Source organism: Felis catus, chromosome E3 (genome assembly GCF_018350175.1).
Source record: "Felis catus isolate Fca126 chromosome E3, F.catus_Fca126_mat1.0, whole genome shotgun sequence".
Lineage (NCBI taxonomy): Eukaryota > Metazoa > Chordata > Mammalia > Carnivora > Felidae > Felis > Felis catus.
This window is the reverse complement of record NC_058383.1, coordinates 38,401,946-38,421,494: the sequence shown is the minus strand read 5'-3', so window position 1 is coordinate 38,421,494 and position 19,549 is coordinate 38,401,946. Positions and strand designations below refer to the sequence as shown.

At 48.1% G+C, this 19,549-nt stretch overlaps 3 protein-coding genes across 8 annotated transcripts in view; 2 read left to right on the top strand and 1 right to left on the bottom strand.

Moving 5' to 3' along the window:
• Window positions 1–57: 57 nt before the first annotated feature.
• On the bottom strand, window positions 58–5,851 carry LOC102899635 (basic proline-rich protein-like). The gene is made up of 3 exons (XM_045048299.1): window positions 5,800–5,851; window positions 4,403–5,467; window positions 58–890 (listed from the first exon to the last, which is right to left on the bottom strand). Exons 1-2 carry the CDS (start codon window positions 5,849–5,851, stop codon window positions 4,404–4,406), a joined length of 1,116 nt encoding a protein of 371 aa, XP_044904234.1. The 3' UTR covers window positions 58–890; window position 4,403.
• LOC123378929 (zinc finger protein 75A-like) lies at window positions 4,792–15,592 on the top strand. Of its 6 annotated transcripts, none has more exons than XM_045047584.1 (7): window positions 4,792–4,922; window positions 6,733–6,922; window positions 7,622–7,713; window positions 7,997–8,123; window positions 9,545–9,636; window positions 9,935–10,061; window positions 12,246–15,592. In XM_045047584.1, exons 2-7 carry the CDS (start codon window positions 6,799–6,801, stop codon window positions 12,839–12,841), a joined length of 1,158 nt encoding a protein of 385 aa, XP_044903519.1. In that variant the 5' UTR covers window positions 4,792–4,922; window positions 6,733–6,798; the 3' UTR covers window positions 12,842–15,592. The 6 variants fall into 6 exon arrangements, 5 of the variants coding, with proteins under 5 accessions (XP_044903519.1, XP_044903520.1, XP_044903523.1 ...); XR_006590983.1 differs by lacking the exon at window positions 9,935–10,061 and adding an exon at window positions 11,961–12,071 and having other exon boundaries at window positions 12,246–12,349; XM_045047585.1 differs by lacking the exons at window positions 9,545–9,636; window positions 9,935–10,061 and adding an exon at window positions 11,961–12,071.
• Window positions 9,937–19,549, top strand: part of LOC101095943 (olfactory receptor 2C1) — a 41,900-nt gene continuing 32,287 nt past the window's right edge. Inside the window, exon 1 of the mRNA XM_003998993.6 lies at window positions 9,937–10,061. The gene's annotated coding sequence lies outside the window, so the exon portion shown is untranslated. The remainder of the gene's footprint in view (window positions 10,062–19,549) is intronic.

The window sequence follows — 19,549 nt, the reverse complement described above, 5'->3', positions numbered from 1 at the left end:
TCTCTCTTTGCCCCTTCCCTGCTCGTGCTCTGTCTTTGTCTCAAAAATAAATAAGCATCAAAAAAATTTTTTTTAATAAAATATAATCACCGAGTACCCTATAATGGAAGTTTTCAATTAAACATAAAAGGCAGCAGTGGCCATGGACGGCCTCAAAACGTATACGGTGCTTCACTGTAAGACACGTACACGGCCAGCCATGTCTGCTCATGTGAGGGAATATTAGGCAAGAAAAGTGGTGATACAGACTTAAACTTGCTAAATGAGAGGGGGCAGGTGCGGAAGGTGATACCCTTTCTATGAAATCTCCACAACAGGTAAATCCATAGAGAGAATGAGAAGTAACTTCCTAATGGACAGTTTCCTGTTGGGGGCTGAAATTGTTCTGGAACTGGAGAGAGCTGGTGATCATACAATACGGTGAACATCCCCTCGGAGAGGCGGTACCACTTCCCAGCTGCCCACCGTCATTCTCCATCACATCAGAGGGCTCGTTCCTGCAGAGCACTCATCTGGGAGTATCTTTGTTTGTTTGTCGTCTCTTTGCCCATGGCGTGTAGGCTGCAGCAGGCCATGGACCACGCCTGTCCCGTTCACTGCACAATCCCCACTGTCTGCCATCTGGCAGGCACCTCAAAGGCACTTGTGTCTTTCAGAGCCACCTTCGTTCGTTAAGTCCGCAGTGTAGGATGTGTCCTGTCTGTCCAGTGAGTGAGAAGCGTGGCGCGGAGAGGCCGCTGCGTCCTGGCAAGTGCCATCAGCTTCCGCTGTCCCTCCCTCTGCTCGCGGTGCCCTTCGTACCCCAGACAGGCTTCACATGGCTGCGTTATCCCTCACGTTCCTGTCCCTTCCGCATTCCTGGGAAGAGCTTGGCTCTGAAACAGCAGGGGCTGCGGGAGAGAGAGAGAGAGAGAGAGAGAGAGAGAGAGACTGTCACCACAGGGAGAGGGCAAGGGGAACTGGAGCAGGATGACTTCTCACCTGTAGGGGTTCCTGCCATTCACCTGTCCCAGCTCTGACTCCACACACGTGCTACTGCTGGCCCTTCTCCGTGCCGTCCCAGGTGTTACTGTCCCGACGCCATGGATCCTTCATGAACTTCCTCAGCTCTGTCCCTGATGCGTCCCCACCAAGCTCTCTGCCCTCCGCACATTATGTCAACACCACTCAATCCTCAGTCCTGTGAAATGCTACGCCCCTCGCCGGTCCCCCTCCCACAGCCCAAGGACACGTCTGCCTTCTCACCGGGGACACCGGTACCTCCAGTTCCAGCCATGCCGTCTCCGCACCCAGCCAGCTGCTTCCTGTTGAGCACAGAGATGCTCAGGCTACGGTGTTCCTCTGACCCACACGCCTCCTTCAGTCTGTGCCTCTCCTGGACCTCTGGTTGTGATCTCAGTTGCCTTCTTCCCACAAGTCTCCCACAACCAAAGCCTGTTGTGCTGTGCCTTTCACGGCTCCCTTCTCCCAAAACGTACAAGATCGTGACACCAGATCTCACACCTAGTCCTACCTGGACGAACGCACACTGTGTGAAACTCATCGCTATCCCACACTGACCCCTTAATCCCAGCGGCAGCAGCTCTGATACAACTTTGTTTACTGCATAACCATAGCATCTGCACTCAAGGAACCTTTCGGCAAGAGAGACTGGATGTTAATTCACCAACTCTAATTTCCTGATCCCCTGAGTGAGGGACGGTGTCCTTTCCCTGGCCTTTTGGAGAACTGTTCTGAGCTTTAACTTTTGTATTGGGGACCCTAAACATCCACTGACTGTATCAGTGTGTACATTATTTCAGCAAATGAGAAATCCTCTCCATAGACGAAGGGCATGGGACCAACCCAAGATAGCTAAGAGTTTGTGGTGAGTGGCAGGGGCCTACTGTGCATTTCTCAACATGTCTCCAGCAATGGGATTGCTGTGCTCCTCACCCTACTTCATAATTAAACTCACCAGGTTCTGAGTTGCCTGTTCTCACCTGTTGCCCAGACACATTCTGTACATCCTCAACTAGACCCACAGCCTCCTCACCATGTTTGGCACGCTGCTCGCTCAAGTGCGGCTGGGTCTCAAGAGATGATGAAGCACTAAGGTAATCATGAAGGAAAACGGTTCATGGTAGTGTGGGTAGCCAGAACAGGCAACGGATCAGCAATTTTTTAAAAGGCAGCCATAACTAAGGGAGTTAATCATTGATAACTAGTATAAATGGAGAAAGAAAAAGTGAATTTATTAGCCAACAGCAGCATCATTATCTCCAGCCAGTCACCCAGCAAAACCATTCATCCCCACTACAGCACTTGTGTGGTATCTCAGAACAAACTGTATGTATTTGCTGTCATTGCTACCCAACTCTACTTTGATCATTTTTCAAGCAATGCCTATCTATGCAGGGGAGTGTGACTGCAAAAGGAAAGTCTTAGGGGACTTTGGTGAGCCGCACAGCAAGGTTGAGCAACTCTGGCACCAGATTTCAAACTACGAAAATCGTTACTGGCACTCATTCACTATTCACCAGTTTGTGCCTTGTTTCTTCTAGCTTCACAGGGTCTCTTTTCCCACTTGTCTCCCCATCTTCTGCTTCCAACTCCATACCCATGGTATGAATCAGGCCTGTCAGTTTCATGCAGGGTGTTCTGAATAATAGTAATTCACGATAGCTGCAGTTTCGTTTGTGAAGGAAAGCTTTAATTAAAAGGGAGAGAGTATAGAGAAGAACAGAGAAGTGTTCATACATCGAATCCGGTGCTCACAACATCCAACCTCCTGGCTGGGGGAGCCCTGTGCTGAGCAGCCTGGTTGGGGTCCAAATGAGTGAGGGTTCTGGGCAGAGAGTCCTCCCCTCAGGTGAGACTTCAGCTAACTCTTCCCACCAGGGAGATACATGCCCTACCTGTGTGTGATCTCTGGTGCGTCATAAAGTTGGCCTAAGTGCAGTCCTGAGCCAACTGGGTTTTTTCTGTTTCTCATTCCCGTCTCACAATCTTGGGAGCCTGGACATCTGTATATTTCTTTCCTGTCCCTGATCCATTCCAGGGGGCCGGCCTGGTTTGCCTTGAGGAGTTGAGGCAAGTTAATCCCTCTTGGCATCAGGAACACAGAGGCCAATACTGATCCTGAGGCCAGATATGAAGCACAAGTCAACTAAGGCCCCCGTGACTGTGTATGTGCGGCCCTGGGTAGAAATGCACAAGTCACACAAGTTCTGTAGAGAACATAGGAGCACCCCCAGCAGATGGTGCCATTTATATGCTCAGCCTTGGGCCTGATGGCGAGGATCTCAAGCAGCGCTGTCCACGGGTTCTGAACCCTGGGAAGAATAATTGCTTTTGAAAAAATTAAGTCCCAACCTGACTCAGATTCCAAGGAAATGAACCTGCTTTGAAACATTCCAGTGACTTAGATGCTTTTTCTTACCGCCTGTGTTTAATCCTTTTCTCTCCCACAAAAAGGATCAGAGAGCGGCTCCCGATTCCATCTGAAAGCACCACTAACATAATGGCCTGGACCTGATCTCCCATTTTCATTCCCACCATAACCTTCCTTCCAGACGAACTGCCCCGGGAAGAAGCTCCCTCGGAAAGCCTGCGGGGATGCTTCGGGAGTTACTTTATTCAGTGCCATCGCCCCACTCCCGTGCTAGGCACTCCGCGGCAGGTCCACGAGAACTTCTTTTCTAAGGCAAGTCTCCTCCAAATGTAGCCCAGTCACACTTAGTGAAAAGGTACTGCCGATCTTCTCACACCCCAATCTTTCCCAGTTTTCGAGGCTTTGCTCTTCCCTTTCCCTCTCTGTGTGGATGTGGCCCCACTCTCTGGGGCGGGCAGATCCCTCAAGCCTTTTCCCGTTTCTTTTACCATTTCCCCAACCACGGGTCAACTTTCACTTCTTGGAATCCCGCAGCGCTCAGCTCAGGGCTCCCTCTTCCTAGCTAGTGATGGTCGCGAAAGTGCCTCAGTCTTTTCGGCCAGACTCCGTGCATCAGAGACCTGGTCCTGCGGACTCTACCGCCGGCTGCACGTCGTGCGCCTAGTAAGTAACCCGCTGCCCGGTGAAGGCTGACACTACAAGGACCCCGATGATTAGGAGACAGCGACACCTCGAAATACTGCGATCCTGAACGGTGGGATTCACGAACTCCGAACTCTCCGTGGAACGAATGCCCATTTTACCCAGGCAACTCTGGCAGAGACTGCAGGGGAGGCCAGATGAAAAGGGGGTTCCCAGCCTCCAGGGAGCATGCCGTAGCGGACAGGCGGGAGCCAGGACCGCAGGGGCCCCAAATCCCAGCCTAGGGGCTCTGGTCGGTCACCTGTGGGGCCCAGGCCGCGCCGCGCCTCCATTTCCCGGTCAGGGACAACTACACACATGGATCCCGTTTCACAGGCTGAAACCTACCTCACGAGGAAAACGTAATCGTCGTGGGGGACGCGCGGCCCAGAAAAGGGACGAGCCCTCTGGGGGCCGCCGATCGTGACCCGGACGGAAGCCCCGGGAAGGCCGGGGACCCCGCGCGCGCAGGGGCGACCACCCTCGCCGGGAGGGGCTCCCGGGCACCGGGCGCCGCCGGGGGCGCAGCGCCTCCCGGAGCGGCGACGCGAGGCGGCGACAGCCGCTCGCCGAGCCGCGCACAGGCCCCTCTAGGCCGCGGCGGGCCGGGACACTCGGTAGCATTAACTCTTTCCCGCCGCCAGGGCTGCCCCGGGCGGAAGGCCGCCTCCTCTGCGCGAGGCCCGGGGCCGCGGCGCGGCTGCTCGGAGCCCCTCCCCCGGAAGCGCGTCACTCCGCTTCCGGCCGGAGCGCGGGGTCGAATGGGCGGCAGGCGGCGACGGGGACCTGAGGGCGTGTGCTGAGGTCGGGCCTGTGCCTCGCGGGGCCCGCCTCTGAGCGGCGCGGGGCGGAGGGCGGCGACCTGCAGGTGAGCCCGGGGCGGGGGGAGCGTCGGTCCCGGAGCTCCCGAGGGACACCGGTCGCTGCGCGCCGGGCGGGGGCGAGACAGCCATTGTCCGAGGGCGGCGGCACTTTGCGGGCCCGGCGGCGGGAGCCTGACAGCCGGACCGTCTTGGGGAACTCCGCCGTCAGGCTCTAAAGGCCACGTCGCTGTCCCCCCTTGCGCAGACGGTGCCGGGGCCGCGCTGGGACCCCGTCGGTCACCGGGGCGGGCCTTGTGGTCGCGGGCTTTCCGGCCTGGCGTCCAGAAGCGGGGCGGGCGCGCAGCCGGCTTTCCCGCCTCGGGGGCCGTGTCACCGGGCGCCGGGCACCCGGTCGGTGCAGCCTCGGAGACGGCAGCTTCTGCGGGTGCCGAGCTTGGGCAGCGTCCTCGTGCCTGCTGAGCATGCCGGGCAGCCGGGAGCCGTCCACGGGGGAGTACCGTGGCTTCCGGGACGAATTTGGGTGCCGTTCCCGCGGGATCGCTCAGGGAAAGCGAGGCTCCCGAGACTGTGCTCAGCCTCGCGCGGAGGTCTCAGTGACCGTGGAAGAAAGGGCAGGTGGGCTGAAGGGTCACCCTCATCACCCCCAGCTCCCCTCCTCTCCTCTTTCACGGCTTTGTCTTTGGATAAACATTTTGTAAGCAAAGGTCCGCCGTTTCTGTTCTGGGTGAAGTAGGGAGAGATTTAAAAATGCAGGAACGAATCGCGTGCACGGTGCCCTTTTACAGTTCTTGCAAAGAGGTGCGGAAGGAGAGTGTTGAGCATCTAGTTGCTTAATTGGGGATGCTAAGGCTCCTTTTTCCCTAATTACTTTCCTTCTCTGGTGTCGCTTCTCTGTCCCAGGTCTCCTGCCAGTAGGCATACCTTGGAATTGAGAAGGTGGAATGTTCCACGCACTGTGGGCTTCCATCTTCATGACAGCATGAAGGGTCAGAGAGGTTGTAACCCCTTACTATAGACAGGAGACCGGGATGACACGTTAAGATTGAAGAGAAACTCAGAATGTTCCCCGAAGGGTCCCTTGGCATGGGGAAGGTGGGGTAGGAAGCGCGAGAGTGAAATCTTTGGACAGGCTCCTCGCAGCCAGAAGCTGTAAGTGTTCTCACTGTCCAACCTTTCCTGAATTGTGACCATTTTTAGGGGGGCCAAGCCCTCAGTGGACGTTTGTCTCTCAACGAGCTGTGCCTTATTTCACCTGAGTAATAGGAGACAAAGGGTCTGGCGGTGGATTTTTTAAGGGGAAGGTAAGGCAGGATTTTTCTGCTCATTTTTCTCTCATTATGAGTAGGAGATAGTAAATTTCATGTGACTTTGTTAATGACATGCACATTTTTTCTGCTCTTGGTGCTTTGGGACGAAGATCATCTTAGTGATTTTTAGTCCAGTTCCCCCGTGGCTTCAGTTACCGAAGATGGTGGAATTGGGGTGAAAACTAGAAAGATACAGAACAGGAAACCCCTGAGGGCACGGATGTAAGTCTAGGAGAAAGCTTCTCAAGATACCCTGAGAACGTGGAGCTGTTCCCCTGAGCTGTGCTGCCTGCAGAAGGGTGGGAGCAACTGTTTGAAAGTTAACAGTCGCCACAACTTTTTTCTGTGTCTGTAATTTCCCAAGATTTCATAGTCAGTACCCTGTGGAAAATTGGTGGCCCAGTGTCTCCTTATGTGTGTCAGCTTCCATAGTATCTCATACTTCTCAACATCTGTACTGAGTCCTTTCTTTCTACCATCAGCCCCCCCTCCCCCCGGAAGTAAGTTCTCTGGTAACAGAAGGACATTGTTTCTTTCTACCTTGCAGTCCAAGAGCTCCAAAAAGGGGCAGGGAGTGCTCTTCAGACAAACTGTAGATGTCCTGGGCTTCAAGATGAAGGCAGCAGACTCACAACCCATAGGCATGTTCCACAATGAATTTTGGAATCCACACCATGAACTTCAAGAATGTCTGAACTGGAATTCTCATAAAGAAACTGATCTTGCATGTGAGACGGGTAAGGCAGGATGTGATAATTACTAATTCTTGGGAAATGTGATAGGATCTTGTGCAGTCAGGACGTTGTGAGCGTTTCCTGGGTGCTCAGCACTGTAGATCCATAAACAGAGCCTTGAGCAATGACAAGTCCCACTTCCCTCCAGGTGTCAGTGGCCCTGTAGTGGGTGAAGTTGGGCATTGGCCCAAGGTGCAGAAATGTCCACACCACTGAACTCTGGTGGTAACACCGTGAATTCTGTTCTTTAGAAAGCTGGAGAAACTAGGAGCCGTCCCATCCTCATAAAATACAGAATGAATTGAGATCAGAAACAGGTTATCAGTTGCCCAAATATAAACACAATTGTGTATCAGGAAAAAAATAGGGATAAAAAATGATATACTTTACACTCGATTCTCTGAGTACTTCATGTTCAAATATGTTTAACTTTCGCCTGATTGAGAACCATTTATTTCATAAGAAGAAACTAAAAAGGGTTTTTCTTTGATTAACTCACTTGTTAAAAGCAGGGAGCCTGTTCTGGGTGTCGGTAGATATTGGTTCTTGTTTGCAATGTGAAGGTCAATTTAAGACACCACACATAACTTGCAAAGGTGTCCTGTCTCTGATGAAAGGATTGGTATCTTCTGTATTTTAGAAATGTGGGCAGGATGTTGATAGAAGTGAGAGAAATTTTCTCTGCCTTCTTTCCACCCACAGCTGTGCCTGCTCACCAGATCCTAGCCTTTCCTGAGCAGACAATCACCAAAGACTGGACGGTGGCACCTGAGCTCGTCTTGCCTGAGTCCCAGGTGAGCTGTGCAGTCCAGTCATTGAGGGCTGCCTTTCCCCGGGCCCATGACCCACATGCCCTGCAGGTGCTCCCAGGCATGATAGCCCTGATGTTCTCCCTCGGAAACTGGGCACCTGTTAGACTGTTGATGATCCCTTGCTTTTTTCCTTTCTGCCTTCTTACTTTAAAACAAAGAAACATGTGCTGTTAATTCCCTGAGTGCCCAGGGTCTACCATGGGCCAGATGGTAGGGCTGCTCCTCTAGTGGCAAGTACTGAACTGAAGCCCATTGTCTTCTTTAGATCGCGTTGACATTTGAAGAAGTGGCCATGTATTTTTCCCAGGAAGAATGGGAGTTCCTGGATCCCACTCAGAAGGCCCTCTACAATGATGTAATGTGGGAAAACTATGAGACTGTCATCTCTCTAGGTAAAGAATCTCCGTTTCCCCTTGGGTAGAAGTTGAGTCATCTATCACATTCTCTGCTTACTGGGAAGGTACTCCTGTGAGAGGCTGTGTTCTAGTAACTGGTTGTTTCTCAACTAGATAATGTGTGGACAAGGGAGAGGTAAATCCACATCACCCAGGGAGCTTTTTTCAAGTGCACATGCTCGTTCTTTATCCTAAAATAATTGATCCCTTTCTCCTTTCCAAATGTGCTCTTCTTTTACATTTCCCATCCCCGTACAAGGTACCATCGTGCAATATGACAGGCCCGAAAAATGTGGTCATCCTTTACTGTGGTTTTGTTGTCATACCCTACTACTAACGCAGCACTGTCCTTTGGGCTCCACCTTCACAGTGTAGTCTGGGCGCAATCATGTTTCATCCTTGTATGACTTTAAAGTCCTGATCAATCATGAAATTTCTCTGCTGTGAACTCTAGGATGTCTTCATAAACACTCAGAATAAAACCCAAATTCCTTACTGAGGTATCCATGAGCCTACAAGATGTGGCTGCTTCACCTCCCTAGCCTAATGTCCTTCCATTGCTGTCCTGCTTAGTTATCTTGTCCGTACTGATTTTGCTGTTGCTTGAACTCATCAAGCTAATCTCTACTTTTGCATTTCTTCTGGCACACTGGACCCTGAGTTCTACAGTTGTTGTTTTTTTTTCTTTTTTTTATGTTTTTTTAAATTTATTTTTGAGAGTGAGAGAGAGAGGGTGAGTGGGGAGGGGCAGAGAGAGAGGGAGACACAGAATCTGAAGCAGGCTCCAGGCTCTGAGCTGTGAGCACAGAGGCCGTCGTGGGGCTCGAACCCACGAACTGTGTGATCATGACCTGTGCCGAAGTCTGACGCCCAGCCGGCGAGCCACCCAGGCACCCCTGAGTTCTACAGTTTTAAATACCTCTAATTTTTGCCCTACTCAGAATATATATCACATAAAAAAAGTGAGATTTCCTGTTAATGACTTTGTGAATACTGAAGATAGCCTATTGGGGAACCAGATTCAGGGATTAGTAGATGCTTGATTCTTGTTTACTATGAGAAGGTCACTACTAGGTATCACTTAATTTTGTAAACGTACCCCATCTGTACTAAAAGAAACAATCTTTTGTATTAAAAAATTTTTTCTTTTAGTTTATTTATTTAGAGGGACAGAGACTGTGAGTAGGGAAGGGGCAGAGAGAGAGCGAGAATCACAAGCAGGCTCTGAACCATCAGCGCAGAGCCCATCGCAGGGCTCGAACTCACCAAACCTCTAGATCATGACCTGAGCTGAAACTGATAGTCGGAGGCTTAACTGACTGAGCCATCCAGGCGCCCGAGAATCTTTTGTCTTTTGGAAATGAGTGAAGGATTTTCACAGTAGTGAGAAATATTCTCTGCCTTTTTTCTACCCACAGCTGTGCCTGTTCATCAGATCTTAGCGTTTTCTGAGAAGACAAACGCCAAAGACTGGACAGTTGCACCTGAGCTCGTCTTGCCTAAATCCCAGGTGAGCTGTGCAGTCCAGCCATTGAGGGCTGCCTTTCCCTGCTGCCCATGACCCACACTGCCCTGCAGGTGCTCACAGGCATGTTAGCCCTGATATTCTCCTTGGGCACCTCCTAGTCTATTGATGGTCCCTTGTCTTTTTCCTTTCTGCCTTCCCAGTATAAAACAAACAAACAAACAAACAAACAAACAAAAAAAGTGCTATTAATTCCTTGAGTGCCCAGGGTCTACCATGGGCCAGATGGTAGGGCTGCTTCTCTAGTGGCAAGTACTGAGCTGAAGCCCATTGTCTTCTTTAGAGCTTGTTGACATTTGAAGAAGTGGCCATGTATTTTTCCCAGGAAGAATGGGAGTTCCTGGATCCCACTCAGGAGGCCCTCTACAATGATGTAATGCGGGAAAACTATGAGACTGTCATCTCTCTAGGTAAAGAATCTCCCTCTCCCATTGGGTAGAAGTTGAGTAACCTATCATATTCTCTGCTTACTGGGAAGGTACTCCTGTGAGAGGCTGTGTTCTAGTAACTGGTTGTTTCTCAACTAGATAATGGGTGGACAAGGGAGAGGTAAGTCCAAATCACTCGGAGGGCTTTTTGCAAGTACAAATTCCTTATCTTATGTAGATTTCTTGATTTATTTTTCTTCCTCCTACCCCATATCTATTCTCATATTTTTCTCATCTCCTTAAAGAGCATTCACCCAGTTCCTAGAAGGAAAGAGCATACAGTCATTCTTTATGGTGATCTTATGTTGTACCCCATTTTAACGTATCCGTGTCCTTTCGACTCCACAGTGTAGCCTGAGTACAACCACATCTCATTCCCTTGTGCTCTTAGCCTACTGGTTTAAGCTAGGAGCATGTCTAACCAGACTGACCTTGGTACTTTCTGACTGGGACGCCAGTCACCATTCTTGCCCTCCCACTCTGTGTTTTCCACACAGCAGCCAGAATCTTTTAAAAACTGATCAGATCATGACATTTCCCATGTCAGCACCTTATAATGACTTATCATCACGTTCAGAATAAAATCCAAACCTTCCTGAAGTGCTTATTGGGATCCTCCAGGATCTGACCCTACTCACCTCCCTGCCCTCGTCTCCTGCCACTTGTGCCTTTGCTCAGGCCTCTTGATCCTCACTGATCTTTCTGTTTCTTGAACTTGCTACGCACATTTCTACCTTCCCCTTTTCTCTGCACATTTTGTGCCACATACTAAATCTCTCCCTTTTACCTTTCTGGTCTAATACCACTTTCTCAAAGAGGCCTTCCATACGACCTCATCTCAAATAGCTTCAGAGAAGCAGAATCTTTTTTTTTTTTTTAAATACAGTTTATTTATTTTGAGAGCGAGCACACGCGTGAGTGGGAAAGGGGCAGAGAGAGAGGGAATCCCAAGCAGGCTCCACTGTGTAGCATAGAGTCTGATGCAGGGCTTGATCTCGCAAACAGTGAGATCATGATCTGAGCCAAAATCAAGAGACGGATGCTTAACCAACTGAGCCACCCAGGTGCCCCAGAGAAGCAGACTCTTTAATGCTGAGCTATTCTGCTTTAGTTTTGTTCAAAACATTTATCACATGCTGACCGCTTTGTTTATTGCTGTTTGCTTGTCTCGTTCTCCCAATAGAAGGTAAGCTCCATGAGACCAGGGTGCTTTAACTTACTCACCACTGTATCATCAGCCCAAGGAGAGTGCCTGGCACACGACAGGCAGTCAGTACACATTGCCTGAATGACCGAGTGATGCATACTTCCCGGTTTGGCAGTGTGTAATTAGAAAAGTTTCACTGAGGGATTCTGGTCTGTTTCTTCCACCTGGACAAGAACCGGTGAACTCTAGGAGTGGGGAATAGCTTCCCTGTCCAGTGCGTGGTGCTCAAGAGCTAAGTAAACACTGACTGTTCCCGTGACAGGAATCACTGGTGCGTGTGATAACGCAGCCCACTGCCCTTCACCTGGCTCTGCCAGACTTGGGCCGATCCTAAAGGATTAGTAGAAAGAATCTGTATTTCCTGCAGCCTCTCGGGCTTGGTGCCATCTTGTTTAATATGGGGCGGTCTCGGTGGCAGGAGAGGGGCGCTGTGGATGGATTCCCCTGCCCTTTCGCCTTTCCGTGGAGCCAGCTTAGGTTTATTTCCCCGTGTCCACTTGTGTACCACCCACAGATGGACGACCATGTTAACCTGATGGCGGGTGTGAGAGTCTACCCATGTGACCCTTGGGTTAAAGCGCTGTAAACTGCCCTTTACTCTTCCTGGAGTCGTATGGAGTCGGTGGACCTTTGTCAAGTTGCCAGTCCTTGATCTCACTTTTTGCGTTTCACAGCATTGTTTGTGCTTCCCAAACCTAAGGTGATCTCGTATCTAGAGCAAGGGGAAGAGCCATGGGTTCAAGGGTCTACGGAGCTCAAGGACAGTGCTGGAGAGCTGCCTGCAGGTAAATACACCATGGGACAGGATGAATGCCTTGATAGCAGCCTTTGCAGGGCTTAACGTTTTCAGTTCTGTCTATCTGTATTTTGTGGTCAATAATCATTGCATTTTCCTCTCCATTCCTGTAGTCGTTTTGCTCTGCTGTGCAGTGGGCTGACTGTTACGTTTATTCTGACAGGAATAAAGCACAAAAGTGACACTGAAAACCATCAGCCTATACGTGTTTCTGATTTAGAAATACAAGCACCAGGAGACATAGTATCAAAAAAGGCCCGAGCAAAAGTTCCCCAGAAAACAACAGGCAAAGAAAACCATGGTGATACACACAGGATGGCGAAGTGGCACCAAGAGTTTCCAGTGAACCAAACAAAGGAACTTTCAATCTGGGAAGATGAGCTGCAGAGACTTATGGATCTTCACAAGAAAGCCCGTGCAGTAGAGAAGCCTTTTACATGCCAGGAGTGTAGGAAAAACTTCAGACTTACCTCTGATCTTACTAAACACAAAAAAATTCACACTGAAGTGAAGCCGTATAAATGTCAGCATTGTGGTAAGAGCTTTAGAGGGAAATCAGATCTTAATAAGCACGTAACAATACACCAAGGAATAAAACCATACAAATGTTCCTGGTGTGGGAAAAGCTTCAGTCAAAATTCAAATCTCCGTACACACCAAAGAACTCACACTGGAGAGAAACCCTTTATGTGTTATGTATGTGGAAAGAAATTCAGTCAGAATTCTCACCTTACTAAACACCGGAGAACCCACATGTAGCATCAGCATGAGAAGCTAGCAGGCAGTCAAGCCTTATTACACACCAGAAACACCACCAGTGAATGGACGCTTCTACTTCTTCCAAAAAGAGGAAATTCACCAAGTACGGCCGAGCCCTGATGTTTATGAAAAAATACAAAATTATGAAGCATGAATAATTCTACATCAATGGAAAATTTGGTGATATAAACATGTTTCTCAGAAAAGAATCAAGGTTGACTCTGCAGGGGATGCGTTAATTTTGTACTAGTTAACGTTTTTACGTGTAAATCTTCAGGGAATTCCTTGCAAGAAAGATGTTCAAAGAACATTCTGCGTAAGGAATATACTATTTTGTGATTGTACCTGGCAGCAAATTCACCTTCAAATAGCAAATACATCTCTGAATTAATCAGTCTTCTGTGATCATCGTGCTGTTGGTTTTGCATTGATTTTCCAGCGACTTTGAAACACATACAATAGAAATATCTGTAGCATGGTCTTCCAAAAGAAAAAGCAATAACCAGCCTGTTTAATTGTGTACCATTGCCTTCAAGGTAGTAGGCTTACCAATTTCAAGAGTCCCATGGGGGCAAATATGAGTTCTATTGTTGAATTATCCAAGAACTACACTGGATTTTCTTCCTCTCCCTTGTCATTGGACCCTATTCCTAGAGTTGGACATCATTTGAATTCCCTTTTTTTTTTTTAAAGTTTATTTATTTTGAGAGAGTGAGAGACCATGTGAGTGGAGAGGGGCAGAGAGGGAGAGAGAGAGAATCCCAAGTAGGCTTTGCACTGTCAGTGCAGAGCCCGATGCGGGGTTTGAACTCAAAGCTGTGAGATCATGACCTGAGCTCAGGTCAAGAATCGGATGCTTAACCCACTGAGCCAGCTGGGTGCCCCTGAATTCCTTCTTAAATATTTTAGCAACTTAGCTCTTAAATCCTTTTAGCCCCATTTTTATTGTGATGAAATGCTATTTATTTCACCAGTAGGGAATCTGTCAGAAGAAGGACCAGTGCACTAATTTATACCTCTCATTTGTAGTGGTTGATAACGGGCCCAATATCAGTAAGATTGTATGGAAACGGGTTGGAATTTTTAGACATGTTATATATTCCATGTAAAGAAGAGTTGTCTGCAATAAAAGAAACTATAGACCTTTCCCTCTGATGATGCCAACCATGAATATTAAAACTTTCTTGGGGCTTAAAGGGAAATTTATGGGAGTTCAGGATCAACTCAGGTTTTTATTTACTTCTTAATTTGCCTTTTGGTTTTAAAACAGAGGTTTAGGTTTAGGAAGGAGTGTGTGCTGCAGGCAGGAAGCGGTTCACTGGGTGTGGCTAAAGATTGGTTTCCCAAGAGGAAAGTTTGGGAACTGCTGAGTGGTGGGTAAGGTTGGCTGAATCCACATCCATGTTGATTGTCTTACACTGTAAACTGTTATCAGTCAGACAGGGTATACATGTCTCTGTTTTGCACACAGCATTTAACGACAGCCTTAGGTGATAAATGATAGATGACTGAAAATCTCTATAGACTGGATCTTCCCGAAACTCTTATCTACAACAATGACTCACATGTATTCCTGTTAGAGCTTTTAGGTAGTATCAGGAAAGGGTTTAAATGATCTCTTCCAAATGGCTTATAAATTATGAAGTTAAGGCTTGAAAAGTTAAGGTCTGGTTACAGGGACGTGTTCGGGACCCTATAGTTGGTACGTCCGTTGGTTGTCACTTAGCTGCATGAGTCAGGCCTGAAGGTAGGATTTGCAGGATGGATGTGTGTGTTATCCCTCCAGGGCCAGACTGGATGACATTGTGTTGTGTCTGTTTCTAGCTTATAAGACATTCCTGTGGCTTGATTCGTTACTGAAACACTTAAGCCTCCATGTTCTCTGTGAAAGAAAACTGTGTTTCATCTCAAAGTTATTCTGGGGACTAGAGGGGCTGGTAAAGGAAAAGCACCCCACAGCCTGGCCAGTAGTAGATGCTCACCGTGCGTTTCTTTCCCTTTCCCCTGCTCCCCATGATATGCTGGGCAGACTGACTACGCTTAGGAAGCAGGTGCATTTATGGCTATTGGCAACTCCTTTGAGGAGTTGAGCGCTGCTGGTGGTGATAGTGCTTAGCTGCTTTGGTCTTTGACTCCAGTGCTTTATGGTTTAAGTCTCATGATGGTCTAGCGCCCTCAATGAGACTTTATTTTCTTCAAGATGATTCAAATACGATTTCGTAAGCACAGCCAGCTCTGAAGCTCCCGTCTGCATAGCTGTTACCCAACGCCCTTATCCTTCAACTGCTGGTACTGTGTCATCCCGGGATACATGTGGACATCTTCCTGGTGCTACATTCATTCACTTTGATGGGGATCTCTTATGGGCCCAGGCACCGTTCCAGACTGAGAAGATAGTAGTGAACAAAAGAGCTGGAAATCCACTCTCACGGGACTCATATTCTAGTGAAGAGTAGAGAGAGTGGTTGTGGTTTTCTGCTACTTGAAGTTAGGGTCACGAGGTAGTTTGGGGTAATGGGTTGTGAGCAGAAGCCTCACTTGTGGGCTGAAGCCTTTCATTGTTGGTGCAAGACTCGGTAGTGCTCTTCTGCGTCAATCATGGAAGCCCACACAGGAAGGGGCCACAGGGTCAAAGTAGTCTGGAATGCTGAGTGCCGCGCCCCCTGGCCCCTTGGTGAGGAGCTGTTCTGGAGCATGGCCCAGACCTGTGATGGACTTTATGGGAATGAGAAATAAACTTTTGTTAAACCACTGAGGTGTTGGTGTCGTGTGTTTGTGCAGCATAACCTAGCTCATACAAATAGAGGCAGCTATCTACTAGAGCTGCGGAACCTTTTCTGTGTCGTTCCATGTGGACTTTGACCCTCAACAGAAATCTGCCTTCCTCTGAGCCAATGTAACACTGGTGGGCACAATGAGGAGCTTACATGACTAGCTGATAGGAAAGAAGGACTGATTTCTTACCTGAGACAATCCAGGTTGGTCATTTTTTCAAGTGGACAATGCAACCATCTCTCCCTGCCTCTCTGGCTTCATTCCCCTATCCTTGCTCTCTGTTCCCCTGTGCTTCAGTGTTTATGTGCATAAGATACGTTTCTATTGATCGATGGGCTACAGAGAGGGGGTGGGTTGCCTTTCATTCCTCATGTGAGTGCAGTAGGCTTTAAGGAATTGTTTGGTAACTATCCCTCACATATCGTATGTAAGTTTTGTCTCAAAAAAACACGCGATCTAGGGCAGAAGCAAATTTGCCCTGATTGGTGTACAGAGGAAGGTGCTGCCCTCTTGGACTAAGGTGATAGTTGGAAGGAAGGTTGTGCAGGAAAGCAGAAGCAGGACATTTCAATTGAGAAGCCTCTGTCGGGAATGTCTGCTTAGCCAATTACCAGTAAGTAGTACAGTGTTCCACAAGTACTTATGCTTATAACGTGGGGTGGACGTGTGGACGTTGGGAGAAGGAATTTCTATTGCTTCTTCACAGGGTTGAGCATTGATAACCAAAAATGCAATAGAAAATCAAAATTTAGGTTGGGTTCAAGATGAAGTGGAACACACAACCTTAGATTTAGCCTCAAATGTTAGTATTATAGCTCTCAGAAATATAACCAAATGATTTTAGGACAGTCCAGAAGTTGCTGTGTTTCAATTGGTTCAGGTCACAGCTTTATAATGGTTCCTTGCTTGGTTCTGAGAACTGGATCATTGACCAGTGTAACCCTGAAATCCTCATTCCTCTGCACTGGTCTAAGTGGCCACAGTGTGGGGTCCGTGGCAGACCCAGAGTTTTCCCCTCCATTTAGGAGACTCCATCTGGAACCTCAAGGTGGTCTTGAGAACCTCCGCTGTCTTCGCTGGAGGGGAAGGACAAGAGGAGAGCTTGGAATTGAACCAAGGTGCTAGGGTTGATCAGCTTTTAAAGGAGCCATGAGAAGAGTGTTTCATTCCCCTGGAGAATATGAGAGCAAGAATGCTAGGCAGCCCTTTCGATCAGATTGCCCTGGACAGTTGACATAACACGGGTGGTTTGAATTCCACAGAAGCCTTTCCAATCATCGAGTCACTGCACAGACCAGTGTTCACTGACCACCTTCTGCATTTCCTGGCCAGTTGCACTCGTGTCATGGGTCAAGACTGCCTAGTGCTTTTCTCTCTGGGCTCTCCCCTCCGGTGTGTAGAGTGGATTATTTGCTGAAGGGCTCCCATTGTTTCTGTGGGTTCTCACCTGAATGGAGTCTCTGGAGTGTCCTCAAGTAGGAAAGGTTGAACTTTGTGTTCACACTTGGTGTTTCTAGGGTTGTTTCCAAAACCTATTTGGACAAAAGCATATTGTCGTCACTAAATCTCTCTCACGCTTGTCACCTTTATCATTTCTTGTGTGGTTCAGTAGGGAGCAAGGCTGGAGTGCTGTTGAAGCATCTGCCGGTGTCCCTTCTGTGCAGGAATTCCTCTGTGTATGAATCCCCCCCGCCCCGTGGGCAGTGATAATCGGGCTGTTGTTGCAGAAGAGCTTTCTGCAGTCCAGCATGTGTGAGGCTCTCCTGTGTGACTCAGTGCATGTGAGAACACCCGCACTTTGCTTTAAAGCAGCCCTCCATCTGTGTCTCCTGACGGGGGTTGAGCAGCTCCGAGTTTCAGGTTTAGAAATGTCAGAATCGCTTCTCCCTTCTCCCACGGTAGGATGATGACTGTGGAGTTGCACTGATCTTGGCATTAACACAATATATTAAGCTTTAAAGTATTTGGATACCCTGCACCTTTAAGGGAAAACTTAGTAAGAAAGCTTAAGGTTGAACTTTTTAAGCAAAGGATGGATTTCCAACATCATAATTGTCACACTAAGCATTTGTCCATGATGTGTATGAACAACGGAACAGTGTCAAAGCATTTGAAGAAAAACAAAATGTGAAGGATCCCTAATATTTCATAAAGGTACAAGTAAAATATGTTTCACTTGAGAAAAGTTAAATTAAAAAAATATTAGTAGCTTAAGGAGCAATAATTTACAGAGAAGAGTTAGGATAAAGGTTTGTTTAAAACATTTCTTTCATCCTTTATGGTGAGGGAGTGTTAGCCCTCATGATAGCTATTTATCCTTAAAAGAGAGGATGAATTTTGTATTTCCAAACTTATTTTTTCACTTAAGAGGAACTTCTACAGGGGGTGGCTCAGTCAGTTAAGCATCAGGCTCTTGATCTCGGCTCAGGTCTCAATATCATGGTTCGTGGGACTGAGCCCCACGCCAGCCTCTGCGCTGAAGGCATAGAGCCTGCTTGGGATTCTCACTCTCCCTCTCTCTCCCCATCGTCCCTTGTTTTCTCTCCCTCTCTCAAAATAAATACATTAAACATTTTTTAAAAGAGGCACTTCTACAATATTCTCTTTTATGATCTCTCCAAACTCCCACATTTTCAAATCCACACTCACACAAGGCTCACTGTTCCTTTTACTCATGTACCAGTCCTATCTACTCTTACCACTCTGAACACTGTTTATTTCCATCATAGCATGTATCACCACTGAGAGTTATTTGGTTTGTTTACTTGTTTTTTTTCTGTCTTCTCCCATAAAAATATAAGCTTGGGGAGGGTAGGGGCTGTGTCTGTCTTTGGCAACCTTGAATCTTAAGTTCAAGCATAAGACTAACACAATCTCATATGTAACAAACACAAGAATGAAAGTATACCAAAGAGGAGAAACTTCCATGTCCACCTGCCCATTAGCTTTGGTTACTCAGGGCATCCACTGGCTCAGTAATCTTTCTTCTTGAGGTATCGAGTGCTGCATTGATGTATGATGGCCATGAGTCCTGGTCTTGCAAATGACCAGAAGAGGTGGAAGAAAGCATGAAGTGCTCTGAAGGATCACACAGAGACTTATATGTTGGGGACCTACGAATATCCAACGTTATCATTTTATCCTCGTGAATGCCCAAACCCAAAGCTCAGGGATCTTCACCCTGGAATAGGCAGACCATATTCCATGTACACTGCAGGAAAATCACCTCCACTCAGGTTGCCTCCCCTCCTGGTCCAACCCCTGCAATGTCTGCTCTCCACCACTTGCCTTGCTGGTAACAAGGGCCCGAATGCTCACACAGACCTGGCAGTCTTGCAAGCCCTCGAGCTGTTCCTGCCATGGACGATGCATACTGAAGGATCTGGAAAGGCCCTTACAAATCTAGCTCCATCAGTGAACCTCAAACTTGTACTCAGAGAACACTTTGAGATGTGCAGAGATGTTCCATGACAAAAAGTATTATTCATCCAAGTAAATTTAGGGACAGTGGGTTAGAATAAAGTGAATGTTTTGTTATAGGAAGACTTCGAGCACTTACACTTAAGTGTAGTGTGAAACTAAGCCGGGAGGCGGTGGGGGGGGCGGAGGGTAGGTCAAAGGAAAGGAGCCTAAGCATGCAGTGAATACCAGCCTCATTTGAGTTGGAGGCCCTTGTGGTGATGCTGTTGTGTATGGAAGTCCCACCTAACAACTCCCAAGATTGTTTGGTGGAACACCAGTTTGGGGAACACAGATCTAGTTAATCCTTTCACCATTATAGGAACCTGGGAGGATAACTGGTGTAATAGGACAGAACTAGTTCCCGCAACACTTGACTCAACAATTTAATATCATTTTCCTCCATTCCACGTGGCTTCTTGGTTAGTGCGATAGGCATCATTATTACACAATCTTGGAAGCTGAAGCTTCAGA

Excerpts from the sequence above, each read along its gene's own strand:
- LOC102899635 (XM_045048299.1), bottom strand. The coding sequence starts at position 5,851 with ATGAAGATGGAAGCCCACAGTGCGTGGAACATTCCACCTTCTCAATTC. Across the intron at positions 5,468-5,799 it reads TCCACCTTCTCAATTCCAAG|ACCTCCGCGCGAGGCTGAGC; the intron begins GTATGCCTACTG and ends ACGGTCACTGAG.
- LOC123378929 (XM_045047584.1), top strand. The coding sequence starts at position 6,799 with ATGAAGGCAGCAGACTCACAACCCATAGGCATGTTCCACAATGAATTT. Across the intron at positions 6,923-7,621 it reads TGATCTTGCATGTGAGACGG|CTGTGCCTGCTCACCAGATC; the intron begins GTAAGGCAGGAT and ends TTCCACCCACAG. Across the intron at positions 7,714-7,996 it reads TCGTCTTGCCTGAGTCCCAG|ATCGCGTTGACATTTGAAGA; the intron begins GTGAGCTGTGCA and ends TGTCTTCTTTAG.